At 42.3% G+C, this 21,471-nt stretch overlaps 1 protein-coding gene across 1 annotated transcript in view; it reads right to left on the bottom strand.

The window, feature by feature from the left end:
* DYNC2H1 (dynein cytoplasmic 2 heavy chain 1) overlaps nucleotides 1–21,471 on the bottom strand; it is a 389,779-nt gene that overhangs the window by 148,915 nt on the left and 219,393 nt on the right. Inside the window, exons 75-76 of the mRNA XM_074957219.1 lie at nucleotides 15,456–15,528; nucleotides 2,708–2,868 (exon numbers count right to left, since the gene is read on the bottom strand). Coding sequence (XP_074813320.1) covers nucleotides 2,708–2,868; nucleotides 15,456–15,528 — 234 coding nt within the window. The remainder of the gene's footprint in view (nucleotides 1–2,707; nucleotides 2,869–15,455; nucleotides 15,529–21,471) is intronic.

Raw genomic sequence — 21,471 nt, 5'->3', positions numbered from 1 at the left:
CTGTTCAGCTGCTAAATAAATTAGGACTTCCAAATGGAAAATCAAAAATCTTAAACTGAACTTTCTGAGGAATGATGTATGAAGACAAGATTTTCCTTTCCCCATCTCAGTGAAATTGCTGAGTTAGTGGAATAGGCATCTGTGTCAGATGCACTGTACGCTACTCTTAACGAATATTCCACCAAGCTTCCCTATCATCTAACAGAGACTGTCAAATAACAAGAAACTTGGTGCAAGATAGGTTAAGAAGATGCTAAAGTGCTTCTGAGGGAGCTACTAAAGTCTGTCTTGGCTTGTCACTGATGAAACAGGTAAGGGGAACCATGGCTGTCTGGCTAATTCCAGTAGACAACTATTGATGGAAGAGTTGTTGTGCTTTTTATCCTTGAGTTCGAATAAATCAAAGAGTTTGAGGGCCTTCTCTTGGACTGGTGATGCAGGGATGTCCAGTGTATAAGCCAAACATCTGATACCTTATCTTGGAATGCTTTTGAATAATCAGGAGGAGATAAGGAAAAGGTGATCAAGTTATCAGGTGAGGTGGAAGTAAATGCTAAACCCTCACTGGTCTGTTCCCTATCTTTTACCATTGATTCAGAATTACTCTGTCAGCTTTCAGAGATGATTTATGAGATAAATCAAAAAATCAGAGATTCTGTCTCCTGTGTGGAATGTTTGGGGAAGATGATTTTGGAGACTTAGTGCTTCTCTTCTAATCTTTTTAAATAGGACAAACTCCAGTAGATTTACCACAAGAATGTCACTCTTTGTCCAGATTTCAGAGTGGTAGCCGTGTTCGTCTGTATCAGCAAAAAAACCGAGGAGTACTTGTGGCACCTTAGAGACTAACAAATTTATTTGAGCATAAGCTTTTGTGGGCTAAACCCCACTTCATTGGATGCATGCAGTGGAAAATACAGTAGGAAGATATATATATATATATATATACACACAGAGAACACGAACAAAGTGGTTGTTGCCATACCCACTATAACGAGAGTGATCAGTTAAGGTGAGCTATTATCAGCAAGAGAGAAAAGAAACCCTTTTGTAGTGATAATCAGGATGGACCATTTCCAACAGTTGACAAGAAAGTGTGAGTAACAGTAGGGGGAAAAATAAGCATGGGGAAATAGTTTTACTTTGGGTAATGACCCATCCACTCCCAGTCTTTATTCAAGCCTAATTTAATGGTGTCCAGTTTGCAAATTAATTCCAATTCAGCAGTTTCTTGTTGGAGTCTGTTTTTGAAGTTTTTTTTGTTGTAGTATTGCCACTTCTCGACCTTTTGTTGTTTTGCAATCCTGTTTTCCTATATTTACAAAAAGATACTCTTCCATGTTGTGTGAAAGACGCACACAGACAGGGGAAAACTGACTATAAAGATGTAATAGTGAAATATCTATATACTAAGTGTAGTCTCGATTACAGACCTAGAAATGGTATATATATATATATATATCTTCGTACTGTATTTTCCACTGCATGCATCCGATGAAGTGGGTTTTAGCCCATCAAAACTTATGCTCAAATAAATTTGTTAGTCTCTAAGGTGCCACAAGTACTCCCCTTACTCTTTGTCCAGATATCATTCCAAAACGTTATATGGGATGGCCAAGAGGGAAGGAACGTTCTTGGAGCTAATCACACAGAACTAATGTCAGATGTGTCAGAAGATGAAGAGTGAGAAAGCTGCCCTTGTAGATATTAATAACAAGATGGGATCCCAGAGAGACTTGAATCTTTAGAGTATGAGAGGAGGGACAGCGCACACTAGCGTTCAGTAGAGAAAAGGGTACAAATTCAAAGACTGCTGAGAGGCAAGATTAAACTGCCCCTATCCTGTTATGCTGTTATCAGAGGAGTTGTGGAAGATTGCTTCAAATCCAAAGTGGAGTACTTCATATTCAAATACCCATTGGGGACGAGTGCATCAGTTTTATGGGAAGACCTTAAAAGGTTAATTGCTGTCAGGTTACACACATATCATGGACCCAATTGTAGGTAATCTTGGTCAGCTCTAAGCAGCTAACTTTTGAAGATGAGTCCTTCTCATCCTTACTGGGCATTTTTTTAAGAGCTGCATTCAATGGTACCAAATATTCTCTGTACTTGAAACCGAGAGGCTTAGAGAAGGTTGGAGTCGTCTGTTTATTCAGATGCAATCCAGAGTCAGGCTATATTGTGCTGATGGATGGGCTGATGAGACCTGCTCTTGAAAAATGATCTTCAGACTCCTTTGTCAAATCAATTGACCTTTTGTGATTAAATGCAGTGTAGAGCAAACAACATGTGGAGACCAGTTAGACAACATGTGGAGACCTTTTCAGCTTTCATGCAGGCAGGAAAGCATCTGTTGTGCTGGTCAGTGATAGACTTCATGCTGTCACAAAACATGCACCTCTTGAATCTAAGTGCTTCCCCAGAGAAGCCATCTTGAATAATCTACTGGGCAGACCTGAAAGAGTAAAGTACTGTACAAAAACTATTATCAGCTATCAATTAAGTAATACCTAGTTTTTAAGATTCTCAAACTATTTTACAGAATTTTTCTTAAAGAAAATGAAGATCAGTAGTACTGAACATTACTTTAAATTTCTGATTTAACTTTTTCAGTTAAAAATAGAAATTAAAAACACTGCTATGACCGTTGTAACATTTTAAACACAAACATTATATTGTATCATTTTGCGTATCTGAGACCAACCTGGTGGTAGCACTCTCCATGTCTTTCCACACTGGCAAGTTCTTGTAGTTCTTGAGAAGGATCAGCACCAGGAGAAATAATTATCAAGATGGGCTCAATTTCCAATGTCTCTTTATACAGACGTTTTAGATTCAGAGGTGGTGGGGACAACTCTTTTATTCCTGCAATTGGATAAATATTAAGAAAATAAAGCAACAATAAAGAATAGAATGTTCCTTAGAAATAAACTCTTTCAACTCAAAGATAAACCAGCTACATATATAGTTGGAAGAAAACATCATTTCCTAAAAGACTAAGGTTTTTTTAAAAAACTTCTGATTCATACAAAAGACCCACTTTGGTATATAAATAAGGTACTGTAATATAACAAATTCATATTGCAAAATTAAACAGAAAGACAAATAGGACAAAAATAATGAGGAGTCCGGTGGCACCTTAAAGACTAACAGATTTATTTGGGCATAAGCTTTCATGGGTAAAAAACCTGCACTAATACAGACTAACATGGCTACCCCTCTAATACAAATAGGACAGATGCTATTATGGATATGGGACTGCCTTAGCTGCTGTGACTGAACTTAGTGATCACAAAAATGTGCCTATGTTAGAACCACATTATTTATCCTGCAATTATCAATAGCAATCAATTGTTTACACATTTATACAGACATCACATAGGTTGGGGGGATCAAATCTGGAACCTTCAGAACTAAACAAAACAAACCACCACCACCCATGGTAACAATAGGAGGAGATAAAGAGAGATGAAATTTACTTGTAGATGGTAAGCAGAAACAGCTCCCAAGTGCACCCTAACATTGGGAAAAGACTTCTTCAAAGTCCACAATCTCAGGAAATGATGATATGTGACAACTCTTTAATTGAGGCCAAAATGAAATTGCTTTGATTTCAGAGAATAACACTTCCTTGCTGAATTTTGAGAGATTGCACTTCCTTAGAGCATTCAACATCAGTATTTGATAAAGTATCATGATCTACACCACCTAGCATAGGGACTCTTCAGTTATTTGGATAGAAAATATTTGGTCTTACAATGAGAAAGATCTGGGAGCACAGGTAGAAGCACCCATGCTCTAATGACCCATCCATATGATCCAAGCACAAAACTGATGCTCCTAAACTGGATCAATGAGAAGGACAAGAGTGTTGTGTCTCCTTATCTTCCAGGTAATATACAGAAAGAGAAGAATTGGAGTAAAAGAATACAGGAAGTTTTGACATAGGCTCAGGTTAACTCCAGTGTGGCAGTATCACCATACAAACCTTATGGACTTGTCTTGCTTGTGTTGAGGGCCTAAGTGATTAGGATGACCTTGCACAAGCCTGCTGCACCAGGATGAATTTCATCCATAATTTGCTGCAGCATGTCACTTTGATGTTGAGCACTTTCACCTAATTCAGCAAAGCATTTAAGTACATGCTTACAGTTATGTGTATAACTGAAGACTCACTGATGTAAAAAGGATTTAACCACATGCTTCAGTGATAATTCTGAGCTTGGCAACCCTGCATTTCTCTCACACATCTTAACCACTTGAGGAAAACTGCAGTTAAGGTGAGGACACACAACAACCTTCTTAGCAAACTGGCCAGCACTTCTTAGGGAACAAATGCTCAAACTACCCGATCATCCGGTTTAGCCTACTGTTACTCTGCACCAAAATACAGTGCTCCAATCTAGCTCCATTCAACTCACGTCAAGCTGGTTGACACAAAACTACATTTAATCGTGTGCACTGTAACTGGGATGATTAGACCCACACTAGTACCATGACTCCCCATGTTAAGCAACATCACTCCTCCACACATTTGTTGTGAGAGTGCTACAGCCAGAATGGTTGAGAAGATCAGGGCAAATCCGAGCCTACCACTATACACAGTCCTCTTCAACCACCCAAGAGCGCACTTGTCATCAAGGCACTCACTGTGGGCCCACTTGTCCTGCCCAGATTTCTCTGTGAAGTCTATGTGGTATGAAGAATGGTCTGCAGCTGACATCAGAAACCAGTCTCTTATAACTGTCCTGACCATATGTGTACCTGGCTTTGATTTGCTATGCCACTCATCAAATCCCTTCTTAACCGATTTTGATTGGGGAAGGGTTAATATGCAGCCAGCCTGCACATGTAGTCCAACAAAAGGATCCCTCATTCAGCTGTGGCCAAAGACAGACAATGTCACACACCGATGACTGCCCTCTGACCAGATTTGATGGTGGACTGAGGGCTCTACACTTTGCTGATGAGGCTGCTGCAAATTGGCTTTGCAAGTTCTGCATCTCATAAGAAAACTGAACTGGGCTTAAGATACTGACGTGTTAGGTGCTATAGAAACCCTACGATGACAAATCAACAGATATGCTCCATGTCAAACATTAAACCATTTTAAAAATGTATTTGAGTTTAAATGAGTGGGGCAAATTTTTAAACATATTTACCTCATTTTAGTCTAGAAGCCTATATTCTATAGTGCTTTAAATTGTTAAAAGCAATTTTACTAGACACCCCAGAATATACATGAAGGTCCTATAACACCAACTTTGGGCAGTCTCCCAGCTCTCAGTTCAGGTGCCAGATAAGGCCTTGTTTGTAGCCTACCAGAGCTGCAATTGCAGGGAAAGTCCTGCTCAGCTGCTGTTGCAGCATGCTCAGTATAAGAAAATGAAAGAGCAGAGGCTTATCATTGGAGTGAATCATAGAATATCAGGGTTGGAAGGGACCTCAGGAGGTTATCTAGTCCAGCCCCTGGCTCAAAGCAGGACCAATCCCCAATTTTTGCCCCAGTTCCCTAAATGACCCCCTCAAGGATTGAACTCACAACCCTGGGTTTAGCAGGCCAATGCTCAAACCACTGAGCTATCCCTCCTTCTTCAGGGATAAGCACTGTGTCAAAGTGTTTGAATTCCATATTCGACAACCACCACCATTTTCTCCTATACAGTGATTTATAGCATATGACTACTGACTGTATACTCATTTCTATTGGTTAATATTCTCCACATCTACTCATACAGAAATTCAAAAATTATAGTGAGTTACAGTCTTTCTTCCCTATAAGCTATATCAAGTTTTCAATACCTACAATAACTTAACTGGGCCGAATTATCAGTGGTAGCCCACTAATCACCACCCTTCTTGAAAAACCACTCTCTGCTTTCAATATTCAAGCCAGTTCTTTTTTGATACTGATTTTTCCAACATTACCTTTCAGACCAGGAACTATGTTTTATTCTGTGTTTGTACAGTCCCTAACACAATGGAGCCTTGATCCTAACTAGGCAAACTGGGCAATAATGTAACAGAAGTAATAAGCAGTGTGAAGAACTATGAGTGCAATATGGATATATCCCTAGTTTCCTAGAGATCCCATTAGATCATGGGAATATCTCATGTCTTCGCCTTGAATGAAGCATTCCTGTAAGATTCAGTTTTCTTCCAGCTCACAAGTAAGCGGCTGCATGACATGTACCAAAACAAAGCTGGCAGAGATAATTTCAGGCTTACCAGCTTTGATAGAGTTGCTTTTAAAAACAAGAGGTTGCTAGGAAACAAAGTTAAATAAATCGCTGAAAAAGAACTTAAGTGACAGCTATTCATGTTCAGATGATGACAAGAAACAGAAGTACTGAGAAGGTATCTTAATTAGTAGCATCAGAATACCTTAAATGAAAGACACAAAGCTATCTCATTTCTCAAAGTGGGAGCCTATTTCTTTCCTCAGAATAGGTGAGAATTAAATGCTAAATAAGTAATAATTACCTAGGCTATTTTAATAAGCTAAAATAATTCAATATTAACCAAAGGCAGTCTAATACACACTGTACAAAACTCATTCATGGAACCAATCCATTTAAAGTGTACCCTCCCATCAACTTATTGTAAAAACCTTAGAAAAATATATATTTAAAAATAAAACTTAAAAAGTTAACCCATCCTGTATGTTTTCATCTTGTAAAACATGCAAAAGTATGTGAAAGAATGATGTTTGGCAAATCATTAGCCTTCAATATTATTTTATCACTTTTTGCTAATTAAATAAAACAAAAACAGCACTCCTACAATAACAACTAACCTAATGGTAGACATTTCAATGAGTCTACCTGAACAGGAAAGAAGAAGACACCAGCCAAGGCTCCACTACGATGTTCGAGAGCTGGGAGAACCACGGTATCCATATTCACCTGGGGTTATCAAGCTTGGCATTGTCTGCTTTTCTTCAAAATCCTTGAAACAAGGCTGGGAAAGTGGGAATAGATATTCTGTTCCCAATTCCAGAAGAAGGCATCCCAGTCCAGCACTGAAGGGTCAAAATTTTAGGGGGAAAATGCAAGGAAGCTTTGTATTATTTCTTGATGTGAGAAAAATCTATTGACTGTATGCCGTGCAGATGATAAATTCAGTGAAAAACTTCAAATGCTGTTCACCTGGGGCCAACGACGGATGGCTAAGACAATCCATTGTGACAATTTTCTTCATTTGAAGATCAGCAGCTCAGAGAAGATAATTTAATTCCTCCCCAGGAACATATAGCTTTGCCTTTCAAAAGGAGTAAATTGCTTTTCATTCTTTGCTTTCCAGCAACATACACCACTTCTGTGTGATTTGTTAGCTTTGCAAAAGCCCACCCGATAGGTCCAAAAGGTTGAAGATATGCTTTAGTTTTGTTAAGACCAGGTGTCACAGCATGAAACCTTACTTTAGATGTACTCCCCGCTCCTGGAGACTGGCATCTATGGGATTTAGGGTTGGATTCCAGAGTTTTGGAGAACTGCAGGCGCTGGTCAAAAAGCAGTGCAAAGACCACCACCTCAATTATTACCAGAGCTTGGAGGCAACCCAAAGGGAATCCTACTAGGACTGAAGACTGATTCACCAGTTGAGAAGGAAATTTTACATATACTATATAAGTGTGCTCAGAAAAGCAATGCCCGCACAGGTTGCACAGTGACAGAGGAACAGACCTGGCTGAGGTTGTATGGCTGCCTAGGACAGATCAGTTCCAATGTTCTAGGCCTTTTTTTTTTGCACCAGTCACCAGGTTGATGAGTATTCACAATAGTATCAAATTGGACTTTACCAGATTCTTTATGGAGACATGTTGGTTTAGGCAACTCAGGACCCTGCCCTATACAATCCCCAAGTGAACCAGCCCTTATGAAACTATTTCCAAATGGATTTACTCCAATGATAAGCCTTAGCTCTATCATTTTCTTACACTGTGCCAATCACAATGGCATTCAACAGAAAACAGAAATTGGAGAATATAATGGGAATCGAGGAAGGGTGTCATTTTTGGAAATATGCTTTGTGAAGTAGTTCAATGTCTCCTGATAAGAAGAAGGATGCACTCCAAGACGTACACCTACAGCCCACCACAGTGCTTTTTAATAGAATAATGAAAGATGGAGGTACCAAAAGATCACACTTTGATGTGAGCACTATCAAATGCTGAGTCAGAGGATAAAACTGACACCTGAAACAAGTAACATATATGACCCATCTCACTGTGGTGAGAACTAAGTTCTGAAATTATAGTGTCAAATGGGTGTGACAAGTTGAGCTGCATAGTTCTGGAAAGAAGGCTAAGTGAATGGTCACCATGAGAAACTGCGCAACAATTTCAAACATCCAATAGAGGGTACAATTAACTATCTTCATGGTGTTATGAGGGATGGTCATAGAGTTGGAAGGGGGTACTGACCTGGAGGTGAACTGAAGACCTTTGTGTTCACCTTTGGTACCTCACAGGATTCTTGTACGAGATTGCTTTAGAGAGAACTCAATTTGTTCCCATTCATAGCTAGTGTCATTGAAAAAGACTATATTAGTTTTTACAGGTTTCAAGAAGCGGAGAAGGACATTCCAGGAACCCAGAATCTAAGACTATCACCAGGTTAGTAAGTCTTTGCAAAAGTTTCAAGTGCTCAGTTTGCAAACGTGACAAAAATGGAAAGAAAAACTGGAATTTGGAGCCACAGTGCTGAGGGATTACATAGCCATTGTGAAGTTGTATGATGATCAGAGGAAGTACAACAGAAGCAAAAGTAACATACAGAACCCAAAACCCATAATACAGATCTGCCTGTGGTGTTGCAGGCTGAGGCAAGTAAAAGTTCAAAGGTCAAAAATACAGAGCCATTATCTCTGAAAAATTGTCCTGAGTAAAGAAAAAAACAGGGGAGGAGAAAAAAGTCTGACATCTAAACACAATATCCAGATATAATGAGCCAAATTCTCTGCTGGTGGAAATTGGTGTGGGTCCAGTGAAGTCAGTGAACAATTTTTCACAGCAGCTCTGTTTTAAAGTTCATGCAGCTAGGCCAATTTATGCCAACAGTAGGCATGGCCCAATTTTTTAAATCCCTTGTATCAGGGATCTGTGGGCAGTAATGTTAACAGTATACAACAGACTAATGCTATTTATAGTTGCAAACAGAAATAGCAGATTTAATTATATTTGTTTTAGCAAATAATTATGATTTACCTAGATGCAAGGGGACCAAATGAATTCCAATGTGGTTCAGTTTTAGGAACGTGCCTGTGATAATGAAATCTGATGTGCTGCTTAGCATACATATTATTTTATTTCTGGATACCATTACTGCCTTCTTAAAGAAAATGAAGCTGTAGATAATTAATGTCAAGCCTCTTTAAAAATTGTATTTCCATTTTAGCCAGATTTTTTAAAACAATAAGTCACCCCGAATGTGGCCACTCTACTAGTGGTCCTGGACTATCTGTTGACTGTCAAGAAATCGGGTCTCTCTATCAGCTCGCTAAAGGTTCATTTAGCAGCAACTGTAACCTTTAACCAGCAGGTAGAAGAATAACCATTTTTTTCTCATCTGACCACAAAGAGGTTTCTCAAGGGCATAGTGAACCCCTTTACCCAACCCAGACTTCCCACTCCTCAATGGGATCTCAACCTGATGCTAAAAGGACTGACTAGACCACCATTTGAATGCATGGCCACTTCTTCATTAACTCATCTTTCAGTGAAGACCATGTTCCTGATCGCCATGACCTCAGCAAAAAGGATATGGGAGAGAGAGGCCCTGATGGTGCATCCCCCCTTCACTGTGTTCTTCTCTGACAAAATCACTCTTTCACCACATCCGAAGTTCACTCCCAAGGTGACTTCCGCTTTTCATATAGATCAGCTTATTCAACTTCCAACCTTTTCCCCTAAACCTCATCAAGATAATAGGGAAACCATCCTACATATGCTCAACGTGTGGGAGAGCCCTGGCATTCTATTTGGACAGAACAAGAGCTTTCAGAAAAATCTCTGAGACTTTCTTTCTATTGCAGATAGATCAAAAGGTGCAATGATTTCAGCTCAAAGGTTCTCCATATGGGTCGTGAACTGTATCAAGCTCTCTTATCAGATGCATAATGTAGCACCCCCATTTTCAATACATACACACTCTACAAGATTGGTTCCCTTTTCTGTCGCCTTCTCCAAGGATATCCCTATATCAGCAATCTCCAGAGCAGCTACCTGGGCATTTGTACATACCTCTGCAGAACATTATGCCATCCTGGAGAAGTCAGCTGCTGAAACCAGATTCAGTGCCATTGTACAGATAGCGTTGGTACCAGAGGTGGTTGTTAGGGCCAAAAGGCTTGCACTGATGGGTTCGGAGATGCGGACCTGGCAGTGAGGTCTGCTGGTGCCAGGTGCACCAGGGTTGGTACCAGTGCTGATGGCCGTACCAACGAAGCCTTCCCCAGGGCAGATCCCTTATGTTTTTCGCGCCCCCATGGTACTGGTGCTTCTTTGCCCGGACCCATCGGATATTTGGGCAGTCTAAACTTGCTCTGTGTGCTCGGTAGTGTGCATGTCCTGGGCACCAGCTTTAGGCAGCTTCAGTGCCGTCACTACCGATGATACTGATGGAGCTAGACATGGGGACTCACAGACCTTTTCTTAGAGATCTTGTGTGAGTAGCTTGTCTCTCTGGGCTCACCCCCCTTCGAAGTAGAGGGTTCTGGTGAGAGTTCCCACGGGGACTCCAGGGGTTGAAGGACAAACTCCATGAGTAGGATTTTGAGTCTCTGCTCTTTGTCTTTCCTGGACCTGAGCTTCAGTTGCTGACATATGCCATACTTTTGTGGAATGCGCTTCTCTCCCAGGAAGCAAATGCACTGCAGGTGTCCGTTAGTCACTGGGATAGATTAGTTGCAACTGAGGCACTTTTTGAAGACCGGGGAGCCAGGCATACCTTTGTCCAGGGGGTTCCCCCTGACAGGTGTTGGCAGGAGGCAAGCCCTTTCTTCTTTTATTTATTTATGTATTTATTTAAAGGCAGGACCCAACAACAATACAAAGGAAGTAACAAATAAAAAAGGCTTCAATGGAAGCTAAAATTAGCAAAGGGAGTTAACCATGGACAGCTCTAGCTCAGTCTTTAGCCGGGGCAGTTAGAAGGAACTGATGAGGGATTGCCCTGCACGCTGGGTAGCCTCTTGGGAGGAGGGGAGCAGAGCAAGCACAGGTGGGATGGACTGCTACCAAATTTCTCCAATCAGCAGCACAGGGACGCAGACACACCTACAGTGGAACATGCTTATAGGGATACTATTCGAAGAAGTTCTGCTTTTACTTCATTCACTTAAATGCAGATGGAATTTCAGCATCAGAATGCCTATCCACCGCATGATGGAACATCCCTGAAGAGTTCTGGGTTGTCAGAGTGAAGAATTGAACAGCCAAATTTGGGTTACCAGGGTGGAGGGTGGGGGCAGCAGATTAAAATTTACAGCAGTTCTCAGGCTCAGGATGGATAACATTGGGTCAAAGTCGAGGTCTGACTTTTGTCCTGGTCTCTGGTGGACATTGCTCCACTCATGCCAAGAACCACACTGGGCACTTCTGCCAACATACATAGATACTTTCACCGGGGAACTGGCTTCAGCCTGTCCATTCACTGTCATGATGGACACTACTTGGCCAGTAGTGACCTCTCACGGGTTAGCCTAAGGCCCTCTAATTGAAGATACTGGCATTGTTTGCTCTCTTGGAGCAGGATTCGACTGCATGACTAATCTCCACAGACAGGAAGCAAGACAAAGAAAAACAATAATGTCACCAAAAACCCCCCAAACAAATATGGGCCAGAGGCCTAAATTTCCATGCTCAGAGCACAGCTACTGTGAATAGTTGTTCACAATGGCAAAGTAGCAGCAGATGTAGGCTGCATCTGAGTTTCCAAGCTTATATGCAAGGAGCCTGGAAGGCACCATGGTCTTTGGCTTATTAGCTGTTTCTGTGACCTTTGTGGGCATGCTTAAACCCAGTCAGTCAATCTCTAAATTGGAGACTTACTTCTTATGTGTAAGAATAAGTATTAATAATAAGCTGGTATTTCACATTTTGACCATGGTAAATGCTAAAAAAAAAGAATGATAATTATAAATTTCTTAAAAGAATATCCGCAAAAAGAAAAGGAGGACTTGTGGCACCTTAGAGACTAACAAATTTATTTGAGCATAAGCTTTTGTGAGCTACAGCTCACTTCATCGGATGCATGCAGTGGAAAATACAGTGGGGAGATTTATATACACAGAGAACAGGAAACAATGGGTGTTACCATACACACTGTAACGAGAGTGATCAGGTAAGGTGAGCTATTAACAGCAAGAGAGTGGGTGGGAAAAAACCTTTTGTAGTGATAATCAAGGTGGGCCATTTCCAGCAGTTGACAAGAACGTCTGAGGAACAGTGGGTGGGGGGGCAGGAATAAACATGGGGAAATAGTTTTACTTTGTGTAATGACACATCCACTCCCAGTCTCTATTCAAGCCTAAGTTAATTGTATCCAGTTTGCAAATTAATTCCAATTCAGCAGTCTCTCGATGGAGTCTGTTTTTGAAGTTTTTTTGTTGAAGAATTGCCACTTTTAGATCTGTAATCGAGTGACCAGAGAGATTGAAGTGTTCTCCACTGGTTTTTGAATGTTATAATTCTTGACGTCTGATTTGTGTCCATTTATTCTTTTACGTAGAGACTGTCCAGTTTGACCAATGTACATGGCAGAGGGGCATTGCTGGTACATGATGGCGTATATCACATTGGTAGATGTGCAGGTGAACGAGCCTCTGATAGTGTGGCTGATGTGATTAGGCCCTATGATGGTGTCCCCTGAATAGATATGTGGGCACAGTTGGCAATGGGCTTTGTTGCAAGGATAGGTTCCTGGGTTAGTGGTTCTGTTGTGTGGTGTGTGGTTGCTGGTGAGTATTTGCTTCAGGTTGGGGGGCTGTCTGTAAGCAAGGACTGGCCTGTCTCCCAAGATCTGTGAGAGTGATGGGTCGTCCTTCAGGATAGGTTGTAGATCCTTGGTGATGACCCTTGATGATGATCCTGAAGGACGACCCATCACTCTCACAGATCTTGGGAGACAGGCCAGTCCTTGCTTACAGACAGCCCCCCAACCTGAAGCAAATACTCACCAGCAACCCCTCTGCCATGTACATTGGTCAAACTGGACAGTCTCTACGTAAAAGAATAAATGGACACAAATCAGACGTCAAGAATTATAACATTCAAAAACCAGTCGGAGAACACTTATACTAACTATGCCAAGCTGTTCTTCATAATCTAAAAATGTTACAGGTTGAAACAAGCTGTTGTTGATGTGTATTGTCAAGGTTTCTTCCCCACTCTGAACTCTAGGGTACAGATGTGGGGACCTCCATGAAAGACCCCCTCAGCTTATTCTTACCAGTTTAGATTAAAAGCTGCCACCACCAAAGTGTTACATAAAGAACAGGGAAAGAGCCCACTTGGAAATGTCTTTCCCCCCAAAATCCCCCCAAGCCCTACACCCCCTTTCCTGGGGAAGGCTTGATAAAAATCCTCACCAATTTGCATAGGTGAACACAGACCCAAACCCTTGGATCTTAAGAACAAGGAAAAAGCAACCAGGTTCTTAAAAGAAGAATTTTAATTAAAGAAGAAGTAAAAGAATCACCTCTGTAAAATCAGGACGGTAAATACCTTACAGGATAATCAGATTCAAAACATAGAGAATCCCTCTAGGCAAAACCTTAAGTTACAAAAAGTCACAAAAACCGGAATATGTATTCCATTCAGCACAACTTATTTTATCAGCCATTTAAACAAAACAGAATCTAACGCATATCTAACTAGATTGCTTACTAACTCTTTACAGGAGTTCTGACCTGCATTCCTGCTCTGGTCCCAGCAAAAAGCATCACACAGACAGAGAGGACCCTTCACACCCCCCTCCCCCCCCAGCTCTGAAAGTATCTTGTCTCCTCATTGGTCATCTTGGTCAAGTGCCAGCGAGGTTACCTTAGCTTCTTAACCCTTTACAGGTGAAAGCGTTTTTCCTCTGGCCAGGAGGGATTTAAAGGTGTTTACCCTTCCCTTTATATTTATGACATGTATTAATAGGCAATAGTTAGGCCTTTCACAGAAACTGAGAAAACAATGAAGGGCATTGCTGTATTTTTTAGATATGGCTCAACAGCTACTGGACTGACATTCCAAACTGCTGATTACCAGTCCATGCAAAATGCTGATCTACAAAAATGTTGGCAGCATTATTTCAGTCATGTCACGCCTCAGCCTTTGAGTCCCTTTACCAGCTCCCTTTTACCTTCACATCAGACAAAAACTCTAGTCCTTATTTCTAAATCTTTCACAATTTAGCCCCTCCCTGCTATTTATCCAGTCTCTTATCCTACCATGCCGTAAACTGTTCTCTTTCCCCTATCAATAACAGCAGCCTTTTTCATCTGCTTGTCTACTTCCCTCACAAACACTTTTTTCCATGCTGCCTTCTATATGTGGAACAACCTGCACAAATGGGTTTGCACCGCCACTGCCCTGGTGTTCATTCAAATCCCTTCTCAAGGCCTGTTAGTATTGTGACGCCCAGGTAAACTGCCTAGTGATAACAGCTAAGGAAGTAAATTGACTGTTAGAGATTCACTAGCAGTTCATCCTCTTTTCTTGTTAATGAAAGCTTTGAAGACTCCAAATTGTACACTTAAGATTATATGCAATTTTGTGTTCCTGCTACTGTCACCACTCCCATCTTGTGTTCTACATCACATATTGCATCTTTTCCCTATTTAGAGTGTAAGCTTACTAGGGCAAAGGGTGACTTTCACAAATATACAGTGCCTAGCATGGCAGCCTCAATAATAATGCCTCTTCTGTGTATACACCTTGACTGGTTGTCAGACTCCTAAAGCAAGTCTTGAGTGAGCAGTGCTGCAAGGCTATGAATTTGCTGAGTTTCATATGTCAGAAACAATGACTATGACATGTCTCAGATTCAGACATAACTGAGGCCTGGTCTAAACCTAAAACTTAGGTTGACCTAGCTACATCACTCAGTTTGGGAAAATTAAAGCTGCAGGAAAATACTGCAGAATAAAACTGACACAAAATCAGCTGCCTTCCCCTCCAAAGAACCTGTAGAACTACAGTAATAGTAAAGAAGAGCAGAATAAACAAATTTAGTAATTAAATTTGTAGCTAGTGTTTTAAAAACATAGTATAAACAAAAAAGTAATTATTAGCCTTTTGTATTAAAAAAAATACGTATATACTAGAAAGAAATAAGCAAACCTAAATCCTACTGTGCTCTTAAGTTCTAAGATTTAAGACATAGATTGCAACTGTAAAATAAGAAGAGCACATATTTTATACTGCAGAAAAAAAGACATGCTACAAAACCCATCAAACTTACCTAGGGCTTTACATGCAAAAACGGCCATTGAACTCTGAAGTCTGTCTGGTCTGACAGCCTGGACCACAAGGACCTTAAGATAAAGTATATTCAGTAAGAGTCAAGTATATTAGAAGAGCAATACATAGTACCAATTCTAAACCTGAACAGCAGGCTTACAATAATAAAATAAAATAAAATCTTTTCGGGGGAGAGGGAAGAGTCTTCTTAAAATAACTGCATTTTAAATGTTTTTTTCCAGAACAGGTTTATCGACTTTTGGTATATAATTATAAATCACCTAGTAAAACTATTCCAATTCAAATATAAACAGCTAACATAACTGTTCCTTTTGGGTGCAATTCATTCCTGTGTAGACAGCTGCAGAAGCACTATAGATCACCTAAATTCTCCCTTATGATGGGGTATTCACCCCACACTAGCCCAGAAAGGCTTAACAGGCTCAGGAGGGGTTAAGTAACGTGTGAGGACACATCTGAGAGAGAATTAGGGTTGATAGGCAAGCTTTCATTGGAGCCCAGCTGGGCATATGCAGGTGGGGCTAGTATAAGGCCAAGAAACAAGGACAGAAGGGGCTGCAGTATGGAAGCCTTCAGTCACTCTCTGGGCTTAGAGAGGGAAAGGAGGAAACCCAGGGAGCCAGTAGAAGCCTTGGGATCCTAGCCCTGAAGGAAGGGTTTACCCAGAAGGGTGATGGAGCAGAAGCCAGATAGAGACATGGTAGGAAAACATCCAGAGAAACGACAGCAAGCCTTGGGACAGTGCATAACTTGGTTGCTGATTTGAGGGTCCCTGGGCTGGAACCCGAAGTAGAAGGCAGGCCCAGGGTCCCTACCTGCCACTGGATAAATGGCATTGTCTTGAATTGGAGGACTGGGAATCATACCCAATCAGCCAGTCCAATGAGATTTTTATGGAAGGGGAAAACTATAGTGAGCTGGCTAGAGGGCCAAGCCACAAAGAGGGAGCATCCTGAGTCACAAAGGAGAAGCACTGCAACTCTGGAATGTGAACGAAACATGGGAAGGGGTGTCAGACAAGGCAGAGCTATTCCCCAGATGCAGTCATGAGGAGGTGCCCTAGTGGTGTGTAGTGAACCCCATTACACGCCTGAAAGGCTGGAACTGCTTGTCCAGTAAAGAGAGTGCATTATGTGGGTAGCTAGAGTGACAAACTCCAAGATTAGCCTTACTTTTGCTAATTTGCACATGAAATGTATTTGTCTTCTTAACTGCTAATGTTAGCATCTTGCTGCCCTTTGATTTGTTAGAGCAGAGTTCAGGATGCAGAGGTAACTCACCTTGTGCAGTAACTGGATTTCTTCTATATGCGTGTTTCTAAGGGTGTGCTGTATCAGGTGCACGTGTCCCCCATGCCTCTGTTTGGAGATTTTTTGTAGCAGTGCCTATTCAGCCCACATATGCGCCCTACACCTCTTCATGCCCTGTACCAAGGATATACAGGGCTATGTGGGCAAACTGCCCTCAGTTTCTTTTCTACTACAAAGTCCCACAGAGGAAACTCCAAAGCAGAGAGGAAACGGGGCTGGTAGTGGAGCACTCATAGGGACACATCTCAAACAACTATAGTTACTGCATAAAGTGAGTAACCTCTGTTTTTTCTTCGAGTAGTCTCCCTCTAGGTGCTCCACTTCAGGTGACTTCCAAGCAGTATTCTCAGCAGAAGGAGGTAGCTTCCGAGGCAAGTCCAGTACTGAAGACAATACTGCAGTCCTGAGGACAATATCTGGTTTAGGAGAGTGAACTAATGCACAATGCTTGGAAAAGATATGAATTGAGGACCAAGTAGCCACCTTGCAGATCTCAACAATGGAAACGTGTTTAAGCAGTGCTACAGAGATGAACAGAGATCTCATGGAATGAGCTAACACCCTAGAAGGAGGTTGTACATCAGCAGATTCATAACAAGAAGTTATACAACTATAAATCCACCTCAGAAGTCTTTGGGTGGAGATAGCAGCCCCTTTATATTTCTCAGCAATGGAAATGAACTGGCTAGTAGACTCTGTAAATGATTTTGTTCTGTCGAAATAGAAGGCTAATGCCCTCCTGATGTCCGAAGTATGGAAAGCTGCATCCTCCCTGGTATGGTGTGGATTTGGGGGGAAAAACAGAGAGTTGAATAACTTGATTAATGTGAACTTCAGACTATACCTTGGGTAAAAATGTAAGATGCAATCATAATGAAACTTTGTCTTAGAAAAAGAACTGTAAAGGGAGGGTCCGCCATTAAAGCCCTTATTTCCCCAACTCTTCAGGCAGAAGTGATGGCCACCAAGCAGGGTTTCTCATTGATCGGTGAAGAAGTGAACAGGTGGCCATCAATTCAAAGGAAGGTTTCATAAGGCACTTAAGAACGAAGTTTAAATCGCAAAGGAGCCTCAATCCTTTAATGAATCTGATCACTGTGGGGTGAACAAACACCAAAAAAACAAAGAAAATGGAAGAATGGAAGGCCGTGAAAGCTGCCAACTGTACTCCAATTAAACTCATCTGGTAATTCTAACAGATAGTCAAGAACAGATGAGAAGGAAGAATGGATGGACAAAAGATGCCAGAGGACAAACCAGTAGTGGAATCTTCCATTTCTGAAGGTAAGTGGAACAGGAAGTTTGTAATCCCATGAGCCATGGAGTAACCAAGCCTTGAGGTGAAGAAATCTGAAATTCTGATGGAGAGCGTGAAGTGGTGTCTTGAGAAGGGAGGTGTGGAATGCCAAGGTGAGTCCAGTAAGGGTACCAAAACTGTCTGTGCCACATTGGAGCTATTAGTATGAGCTTGGCTTTGCTTTATTTGATCTTGTACATCACTTTCAACATCAGGGATGGAGCCACAGACTGGGGCTAGGCTTCATGGGTCTTGGGTAAGCAGTTGGCAGCAGGCTGCCAAGTAGAGGGTTGGCTCCTGTGAACCCTGTGGACTTTGGTTGAGACCCGTGGGTCATGACACCGGAATTGCTTGAAGTCACTAGACAAGGAGGATGGGGGAGATATCATAGCCTCACCTGAGGATAATGAGGTACTGGTTTGTGGAATAGTCTCTTTATCTGCTCTGACCTCTTGCTCCTCAAAGGTTTCCTCCTGCATCTGAGGTGGTTGAGGAGGAACAATAGGAACAGGAAACTGCCTGTCCCAACAGTCCACATGAGAAAGGCTAGGGGCTCATGACAACTGTTGTGGGTAGGCAGCCGAAGTGTCCCAATATTGACCACGAGGGTAGTGTGTGTGGGGGGGAAATGGGACCATAAGGCATTGGAGGTGACACCCATTGATGCTCATACCATGGAGGAGGAGCACAAATTTGTCTGACTTGTGAGAAGTCCTTCTCTCTGTAGGAATCAGTAGGGAGCCATTATAATGATAGGTAGGGGAACCTTGGATTGAGATATGTGAGCCAGATGAGTTATCCTCTTCAATCTCCAGAGAGGGAGTCCTACCTGGCTTCAAAAGTGCTGGGGAATCAAGCTGTACTGGAGAGATCTATAGTTCCAGCAACCATGACAATCTTGGTATTGAGAGGCACTCAATACTTTTAGAAGGGGAGACTCTGGTTCACTGGAGACATACAGATCTTTTGGAGCATCTAAACTCCTGCGGTTCCTGATGAGTCAAAGAAGACAGAAAGGAATCTGTTTCACTGAGTCCCTTCTGGACTTTGGTACTGATGATGCAGACTGCCTTGAAGAGGGTCTAGTATGGAATGCTTAGATTTCTATGATACTGAGGGAGTCATATGTCTCAGTACAAAGGGTTGTATAAGTTGGTAGGGCCTTGCTCATAGTGGGGTGTTTTCCCTTGCGGCCTCGATCATGCTCAGACAGAATCAACAGTGGTTTAGGCACCAAAGTACGCTTGGAGTTGTGGCTCCTAGATAAACTCAGGATTTTGGATGCAGTCTTGGTACCAGAGGAACCTGGAGCCCCACTGATACCCGACAAGGGACCCGAGGGCTCAGAAATGGTCATTTTTAGTGGAGACTGAGACTTCTTCAAAACAGGCTCTCTGTAAGGAGAAGTAGAACTTCTGTTCTTAGAAACCATCCCAGTACCTTCTGATGATTAATCCTATGAAGGTCTGGGAGAATGTGGTGCCAAGGTCAGCTCCCAGATTGCTGCACTGGGCAGCACAGTATGGGGAGGAGGTGAGCAGCCCTCATAGATTCATAGAATATCAGAGTTGGAAGGGACCTCAGGAGGTCATCTAGTCCAACCCCCTGCTCAAAGCAGGACCAATCCCCAATTTTGCCCCAGAACCCTAAATGGCCCTCTCAAGGATTGAACTCACAACCCTGGGTTTACCAGGCCAATGCTCAAACCACTGAGCTATCCCTCCCCCAGTGTTGAAAGAACAGGTTAAAGACTATTTAGAAAAGCTGGACATGCACAGGTCCATGGGGCCGGATGCAATGCATCCAAGGGTGCTGAGGAAGTTTGGCTGATGTGATCACAGAGCCATTGGCCATTACCTTTGAAAACTCATGGCAATCGGGGAAGGTCCCGAATGATTGGAAAAAGGCAAATATAGTGACAATATTTTAAAAAGGGAAGAAGGAGAATCCGGGGAATTACAGACTGGTCAGCCTCACCTCAGTCTCCAGAAAAGTCATGGAGCAGGTCCTCAAAGTATCCATTTTGACGCACTTGGAGGAGAGGAAGGTGATCAGGAACAGTTAACATGGATTCACCAAGGGCAAGTCATGCCTGACCAATCTGATTGACTGCTATGATGAGATAACTAGCTCTGTGGATATGGGGAAAGCGGTGGACGTGATATACCTTGACTTTAGCAAAGCTTTTGATACAGTCTCCTACAGTATTCTTGACAGAAAGTTAAAGAAGTATGGATTGGATGAATGGACTATAAGGTGGATAAAAAAGTGGCTAGATCGTCGCTCTCAACGGGTAGTGATCAACAGCTCGATGCCAGTGCCCCAGTGGTTGGTCCTGGGGGGGGTTTTGTTCAACATCTTTATTAATGATCTGGATGATGGGATGGACTGCACCCTAAGCAAGTTCACGGATGACACTAAGCAGAGGGAGAAGTAGATCTGCTGGAGGGTAGGGACAGGGTCTAGAGTGACCTAAACAAATTGGAGGATTGGGCCAAAAGAAATTGGATGAGGTTCAACAAGGACAAGTGCAGAGTCCTGCAATTAGGATGGAAGAATCCCATGCACTGCTACAGGCTGGGAACGACTGGCTAAGTGGCAATTCTGCAGAAAAGGACCTGGGGATTACAGTGGACGAGAAGCTGGATATGAGTCAACAGTGTGCCCCTGTTGCCCAGAAGGCTAATGGCATATTGGGCTGAATTAGTAAAACCACTGCCAGCAGATTGAGGAAGTGATTATTCCCCTCTGTTCGGCACTGGTGAGGCCACATCTGGAGTATTGTGTCCATTTTTGCGCCCCCCCCCACTACAGAAAGGATGTGGACAAATTGGAGAGAGTCCAGCAATGAAGGCAATGAAAGTGATTAGGAGGCTGGGACACATGAATTAGGAGGAGAGGCTGAGGGAACTGGGCTTATTTAGTCTGCAGAAGAGAAAAGTGAGGGGGGATTTGATAGCAGTCTTCAACTACCTGAAGGGGGGTTACAAAGAGGATGGAGCTAGGCTGTTCTCAGTGGTGGCAAATGATAGAACAAGAAGGAATGGTATCAAGTTGCAGTGGAGGAGCTCAAGGTTGGATATTAGGAAAAACTATTTCACTAGGATGGTGGTGAAGCACTGGAATGGGTTACCTAGGGACGTGGTGGAATCTCCATCCTTAGAGGTTTTAAAGGGATGGCTTGACAAAGCCCTGGCTGGGATGATTTAGTTGGGGTTGGTCCTGCTTTGAGCAGGGGGTTGGACTAGATGACCTCCTGAGGTCTCTTCCAACCCTAATCTTCTGATTCTACAGTGGACAGGGCATTGAACTCACTTGGCGGCTGATGTTTCCTGGCCTGGATCCAAGGCAAGTCAAAGAGAACGCTCCATCATGAGGAGTTTCAGTCT

The sequence above is a fragment of the Natator depressus genome, chromosome 1 (genome assembly GCF_965152275.1).
Source record: "Natator depressus isolate rNatDep1 chromosome 1, rNatDep2.hap1, whole genome shotgun sequence".
NCBI classification, from domain to species: Eukaryota; Metazoa; Chordata; order Testudines; family Cheloniidae; genus Natator; species Natator depressus.
This window is presented reverse-complemented; position numbering and strand designations above follow the sequence as displayed.